Raw genomic sequence first — 8,259 nt, forward strand, 5'->3', positions numbered from 1 at the left:
TATAGCTTATCTGCTTCATACTTTGACATAATGTGCATACTGAGATGCCTTTCTCTTCACCACATTTGTATAAATGGTTGAGTTGTTTTAGCCTTTGTGTCAGCTTGAACTATTCTGGTCATTTTCCTTTGACGTGTCTGATCAAGAAGCCATTTCTAACTAGATAATTGCATAAATAAATAGGTGCATATGTGTGCCCAATAAAGATCATAGATGCTGTAGAGTAAGTTGTGGCAGCAGGATCAAATGCCAGCTGTTGAAAGGAAAGAAAAGGGATGAAAAAACAGATAACGTGTGATAATTCTCATCTCGTCTTCTTATTATTGCCAGTCTATTTAGAGAAAGAGAGAGAGAGAGAGAAATAGAGCTCAGGAAACACACACAGGAACACATCTATACATGCTGTGGATCTTGAATTGGAAATTGATGGAGCAAAGACTGCAGAGTTGGGAACGGACCCGGTTTCTTTAATAATAATAATAATAATAATAATAATAATAAAATTGTGCTGAAAAGTAAAGTCTGAGCTCAAACATTACCAAGTCCCTCGCCTCCGCTCCTCCAAACCAAACCCCAAGTGTGCAATGAGCAGCACTCCAGGAAGATGAACCAGTGGCACCCCAAAAGTTGCTGTAGCCCAGTACATCTTCAGCTGTGTCCACTGCCACTGTGCCACATGTGATGCTCATTAAGATCTTTTATATTCTTCTTTCCTGTCTTTCTATCATTTCCCTATACTCTGCCTTTCTTTCTATAGTGGGACCATTCCATGGCCAGAAGATCTGGGGTAATGTAAAGGCTGGTATGTTGGAACTATGGGAGATCTCTAAAGCATATCAGTACAGGAGGTCTGTAATCAGACTTCAGCCCCCCAATGCTCGATTCAGTGCAATGCTTTGATGTGTGCACATTTGGTGAAGAGGAGTTGTGTACACAAGGATCTTCACAAATCTTTCTGCCCAATGTTGCACTACTCACACAGCTACCCATACGCAAAACAGTTACCTGAACACAAGAAATGACTGTAATCTAAATAAGCAGTTGCATGTGCACTTTGCAGACGGAGTATACGGTCAAAAAACATTGAAAAAATGCTGGGGCTCCATACAACCCACATTCAAGGATAAAACAAATAAATAACGAGAGTCAGATTTATATCCAGTTTACCTGGAGCCCAACGTCTTTACAAATATCTATTTCAGTTTTCTTTTACCATCTATGTGCAAATAAATGACTCCTGGTCAGTGTTGTCACACCCCTATAGCTCCTTCCTCTTTCTTCAAGATTACAAATTATGGTGAAATAATTCATAACAGATGCTGCAAGATTAAAAATTACATGAAAGAACGAGGGAGAAAAAATGAATGGTAACACTTTAATATGAAATATCACAACATTTATATGCATTAAATCTTTCAATTTGAGAGACAACCATATTTTAATAAATGGCAAATGCATCATGTGTCAGTCATTTATAGAAAAGTACCTCAGGACTATTTAACTGAAAATATCTAAATATAAAACAGTGTTCTATACAGAACTGGATAAAGAAATTATATATTATATCATGAGTGATCTGCACTATATGGCCAAAAATATATGGACACCTGACCATCACACCCATAATGTGTGTAGTGTTCCTAACCAAACTGGTACCAAAAAGCACACATTTGTACAGGATCTCTTTGTTTGCTGTAGAAATTTTTATTTAATAAAACTAAGGGGCCAAGCAGATTCCAATGACAATGCCTGTGTGCAGAAAGTGAGCTTGAAGAAGACATGATTTGCCTGTACCTGCACCAAATCTTCTGACCTGGGATGAACTCAAATGCTGACTGAGTATCAGACCTCATCGCCCCACTAGCAGTGCCCGACCTCACTAATGCAACCGTGGCTAAAACAACAAATCCTTACGGCCACATTCCAAAGAAAGATTTCCCATAAGAGTAATTACCCAGAGAACTTCTGAGTGTGATCGTGTAGTGTGCACATTGATTTGGCCATATATATTAATTAAATGCACATTAGTTCTTGGTGAATTCACCAAAATAATTCTCGAGGACAACTTCAACTTCCTCTTCCTCATAATCCCGTACCTGGAAGATAGAGCTTCCCAACTTCCCCTTAGCGCGCTGAATCATAGCAGACAGCACTAAAGAATGAAGAAAAACACAAAGCAGAAGACATAACCAGATTTATTTTATTAATAGAAATAATCTGTGGAAAAAGCTGAATTGATGTGTACAGTTGCATGAGGCATTAATACATCTACTGAGCAAATGTGTTGACATTTAAAGAGTAATCAGTTTACCTTTGCCTGATGAGGGACGAAAAAGGCAGAGAATCCTCTTTTTTAAAGCCATGGCTTGACCGATTTCATAACCCACACCAAAAGATGGTTGGGTTACTTCAGCAACTATGACTGGGAAAGTAAACAATATAGTTATTTAGTTCAATCAAATTCAAATATATATATTTGCTGCTAAGTGAATATGACGTATCACAACACTATGGAGACCGAGGCTTGTCCTGAGAGTCACTTAGATTACAGATTAACATGGCAGAGGTAGAGCTGCATCTTCCTGGAGACAGAACAGGAAAAGAACATCTTATTTATAACAACATTTTATTTCATCTTTTGGGCCTGTTTGTGAAAGGGCCATGTGTTAGTTGTACCATACGGAATTGCAGAGCATTTTGTGGCATGTGTATGCAATCTTGTACTATCAAAAACCTTTTATTTGTACAGTCTGTTTGTATCGGCAATTTTCCAATATTATTTTGGAGAGGCGTGAATTGTTTGCTAAACACAGTGTCACCATATTCCACACACAGAAACCCAACAGTGTACTACACACAAAACAAAAGTGTACTACACACATACTCTACACACAAAACAACAGTGTACTATACACACATACTCTACATACAAAACAACAGTGTACTACATATACTCTACACACACAAAACAACAGTGTACTACACATATACTCTACACACAAAACAACAGTGTACTATACACACACTCTACATACAAAACAACAGTGTACTATACACACATACTCTATACATATACTCTACACACAAAACAACAGTGTACTACACATATACTCTACACACAAAACAACAGTGTACTACACACATACTTTACACACAAACAACAGTGTACTACACATATACTCTACACACAAAACAACAGTGTACTACACATACTTTACACAAAACAACAGTGTACTACACATACTTTACACAAAACAACAGTGTACTACACACACTACATACAAAACAACAGTGTACTATACACATACTCTACACACAAAACAACAGTGTACTACATATACTCTACACACAAAACAACAGTGTACTACACACATACTTTACACACAAAACAACAGTGTACTATACACACACTCTACATACAAAACAACAGTGTACTATGCACACATACTCTACACATATACTCTACACACAAAACAACAGTGTACTACACATATACTCTACACACAAAACAACAGTGTACTACACACATACTCTACACAAAAAACAGTGTACTACACACATACTTTACACACAAAACAACAGTGTACTATACACACATACTCTACACAAAACAACAGTGTACTACACACATACTCTACACACAAAACAACAGTGTACTACATATACTTTACACAAAACAACAGTGTACTATACACACAATCTACACCTACTCTACACACAAAACAACAGTGTACTATACACACATACTTTACACAAAACAACAGTGTACTATACACATACTCTACACATATACTCTACACACAAAACAACAGTGTACTACACATATACCTTACACACAAAACAACAGTGTACTACACACATACTTTACACACAAAACAAGTCAAGTCAAGTCAAGTCAAGTTTATTTGTATAGCGCTTTTCACAACAGACATTGTCTCAAAGCAGCTTTACACAAATCAACAGTGATGGTGAATGGTGTGAATTTGTCCCTGATGAGCAAGCCGTGGCGACTGTGGCAAGGAAAAACTCCCTTAGATGTTATTAGGAAGAAACCTTGAGAGGAACCAGATTTAAAAAGGGAACCCATCCTCATCTGGGTGACATCAAGAGTTTGATCATAAATCTTTCAACAATAAAGAACACTGGACAGTGAGAACTAACATGATTACTGGAGTATAAGTGTACTACACACATACTCTACACACAAAACAACAGTGTGCTATACACACATACTTTACACACAAAACAACAGTGTACTACACACATACTTTACACACAAAACAACAGTGTACTACACACATACTCTACACACAAAACAACAGTGTGCTATACACACATACTCTACACACAAAACAACAGTGTACTATACACACACTCTACATACAAAACAACAGTGTACTACACATATACTCTACACACAAAACAACAGTGTACTATACACACATAATCTACACCTACTCTACACACAAAACAACAGTGTACTATACACACACTCTACACACAAAACAACAGTGTATTACACACATACTCTACACACAAAACAACAGTGTACTATACACACATACTCTACACACAAAACAACAGTGTACTACACATATACTCTACACACAAAACAACAGTGTACTATACACACAAACTCTACACATAAAACAACAGCGTACTATACACACACATACTCTACACATACTCTACACACAAAACAACAGTGTACTCTACACACATACTCTACACACAAAACAACAGTGACTCTACACACATACTCTACACACAAAACAACAGTGTACTACACACATACTTTACACACAAAACAACAGTGTACTACACAAACTCTACACACAAAACAACAGTGTACTGTACACACATACTCAACACACAAAACAACAGTGTACTACACACATACTCTACGCACAAAACAACAGTGACTCTACACATATACTCTACACAAAACAACAGTGTACTACACACATACTCTACACACAAAACAACAGTGTACTACACAAACTCTACACAAAACAACAGTGTACTCTATACATACTCTACACACAAAACAACAGTGTACTATACACACAAACTCTACACACAAAACAACAGTGACTCTACACACAAACTCTACACACAAAACAACAGTGTACTCTATACATACTCTACACACAAAACATCAGTGTACTCTATACATACTCTACACACAAAACAACAGTGTACTCTATACATACTCTACACACAAAACAACAGTGTACTATACATACTCTACACACAAAACAACAGTGTACTACACACATACTCTACACAATAAAACAACAGTGTACTACATATACTCTACACAAAACAACTGTACTACACATATACTCTACACACAAAACAATAGTGTACTACACACATACTCTACACAAAACCACAGTGTACTATACACATACTCTACACACAAAACAACAGTGTACTATACACACATACTCTACACACAAAACAACAGTGTACTCTATACATACTCTACACATACTCTACATACAAAACAACAGTGTACTCTATACATACTCTACACACAAAAACAACAGTGTACTATACACACTCTACACACAATACAACAGTGTACTACACACATACTCTACACACAAAACAAGTGTACTACACACATACTCTACACACAAAACAACAGTGTACTACACATACTCTACACATAAAACAACAGTGTACTACACACATACTCTACACAAAACAACAGTGTACTACACATACTCTACACACAAAACAACAATGTACTCTACACACAAAACAACAGTGTACTACACACAGTCTACACACAAAACAACAGTGTACTACACACATAGTCTACACACAAAACAACAGTGTACTACACACATACTCTACACACAAAACAACAGTGTACTACACACATAGTCTACACAAAACAACAGTGTACTACACACATACTCTACACATAAAACAACAGTGTACTACACATACTCTACACATACTCTACACATAAAACAACAGTGTACTACACACATACTCAACACACAAAACAACAGTGTACTACACACATACTCAACACACAAAACAACAGTGTACGACACACAAAACAACAGTGTACTACACATCCTCTACACACAAAACAACAGTGTACTACACACATACTCTACACAATAAAACAACAGTGTTCTACACACATCCTCTACACAAAACAACAGTTTACTACACACATCCTCTACACACAAAACAACAGTGTACTACACACATAGTCTACACACAAAACAACAGTGTACTACACACATAGTCTACACACAAAACAACAGTGTACTACACACATAGTCTACACACAAAACTACAGTGTACTACACACATAGTCTACACACAAAACAACAGTGTACTACACATAGTCTACACACAAAACTACAGTGTACTACACATAGTCTACACACAAAACAACAGTGTACTACACACATAGTCTACACACAAAACAACAGTGTACTACACACATACTCAACACACAAAACAACAGTGTACTCTACACACAAAACAACAGTGTACTACACACATCCTCTACACACAAAACAACAGTGTACTACACACATCCTCTACACACAAAACAACAGTGTACTACACACATACTCTACATACAAAACAACAGTGTACTACACATCCTCTACACAAAACAACAGTTTACTACACACATCCTCTACACACAAAACAACAGTGTACTACACACATAGTCTACACACAAAACAACAGTGTACTACACACATAGTCTACACACAAAACAACAGTGTACTACACACATAGTCTACACACAAAAACAACAGTGTACTACACATAGTCTACACAAAACAACAGTGTACTACACACATACTCTACACACAAAACAACAGTGCACTACACACATACTCTGCACACAAAACAACAGTGTACTCTACACACAAAACAACAGTGTACTACACACATAGTCTACACACAAAACAACAGTGTACTACACATATACTCTACACACAAAACATGAGCCTCATAGTCCCTTATCCAAACATGTCTCACCATCAGACTGAGCCAGCCACTCCATTTCACGGTCATAAACAGCCTCGTCTCCTCCTGGTACAGCCTCCACACCTGGGTCAGATGCAAATCAAATGTATTCATTAAAACAATAGATCAGCCAAGTTCTGCACTGGAGCAAGTATTATGTTAGTAAAATGATTAATAGTATATGAAATCCTTCATTCATTTTCATTAATTGCTTCATCCTGGTTGGAACAGTTTTGATCCATGTCCCAACGTGGGATACACCTGCAGGTAAAAAGCGTCCGTCAACTCAGGTGATGTGTTTGTGCCCAAAAGCACTCAAACACACCAAATTAGACCCAAGAACACAATTTATTTCTAGACTGATTTTCTTTTTCTTTTTACATTCATACTACAAAGGTTTACCCTTAAAGGGTATGTTCTGTTTAGCATGTCTACAGCTTTACCCATCACAACCAACACAGTCTGCCTTATTGTTTTGGTGCATAAATAGGATGTAAAAAAAAACCAGAAAACATGCTGGATCAATCCCACAATGCAATGCAAAACCACTTATGGGTTTATTCTTTTATTTAATAGAGTAAGTCTAGTGATTTAAGCATGCAGTAAGCACAACACTTAACTGATAGACTTTTTATAACGTGTTATTTTTGGGGAGGGGGTTTCTCAGTGGTGAAGACTAAAAAATTGGACTTTGAAGCTCTGAAGGTCATAAGTTAAAACCCCAGCACCACCAAGCTAAATGCAATAAATGTAATCTGAATAAGAAATCTTAATTACGTCTGTGCAAAAGTAATGGCTTAGGGGGAAACACAGGTAAATTGTCCAAGTTGCTGCTTTAAATGGAGTGAACGAGACTGCTGATGGATTTGTGTCTGCTTCGATGACACATGATCATAAATACTGTATTATGCATCACAGAAAGCTGCAAATGATATGAATAAGCCTGCAGGTCCTTGCACTGTAACAGTTATCCATTAGGAAGCTTTATTTACCTTTCTCAGATATATCATCGTGGCTCAAAACCTGCCCATAATTTTGCAGCTTCTTCGCAATCTTTTGATAAATCTCCATATCCTGCCTTGCCCCTCTGATGCTGCCACAAAAGTAAATATTCATCGCGTGGGACTGAAACTGAAATTAGCAGGAAATGTGAAAATCTTTAGGGGTAAAGATGCCACTCTTCCGACTTCAGACTCTAGACTCTATCAGGGTGGTTAATGAGCGCCCCCTGGTGGCAGGTCAACTCCA

The 8,259-nt window shown here is 37.3% G+C and overlaps 1 protein-coding gene across 1 annotated transcript; it reads right to left on the bottom strand.

Annotated features, from left to right (window-relative positions):
- Positions 1–1,361: 1,361 nt before the first annotated feature.
- Positions 1,362–8,222, bottom strand: LOC124397599 (2'-deoxynucleoside 5'-phosphate N-hydrolase 1-like). The gene is made up of 4 exons (XM_046867159.1): positions 8,004–8,222; positions 7,024–7,095; positions 2,312–2,422; positions 1,362–2,152 (listed from the first exon to the last, which is right to left on the bottom strand). The coding sequence occupies exons 1-4, from the start codon at positions 8,125–8,127 to the stop codon at positions 2,025–2,027; spliced, it is 435 nt and encodes a 144-aa protein (XP_046723115.1). The 5' UTR covers positions 8,128–8,222; the 3' UTR covers positions 1,362–2,024.
- Between the last annotated feature and the right edge of the window lie 37 nt (positions 8,223–8,259).

Source organism: Silurus meridionalis, chromosome 2 (assembly GCF_014805685.1).
Source record: "Silurus meridionalis isolate SWU-2019-XX chromosome 2, ASM1480568v1, whole genome shotgun sequence".
Classification (NCBI taxonomy): Eukaryota; Metazoa; Chordata; class Actinopteri; order Siluriformes; family Siluridae; genus Silurus; species Silurus meridionalis.

What these genes read in the sequence shown, in the direction of transcription:
- LOC124397599 (XM_046867159.1), bottom strand. Translation starts at nt 8,127, where the DNA reads ATGAATATTTACTTTTGTGGCAGCATCAGAGGGGCAAGGCAGGATATG. An exon ending in CGATGATATATCTGAGAAAG is followed by an intron (nt 7,096 to 8,003) that starts GTAAATAAAGCT and finishes CATCTGACCCAG; the next exon opens with GTGTGGAGGCTGTACCAGGA. An exon ending in GTGGCTGGCTCAGTCTGATG is followed by an intron (nt 2,423 to 7,023) that starts GTGAGACATGTT and finishes TTACTTTCCCAG; the next exon opens with TCATAGTTGCTGAAGTAACC.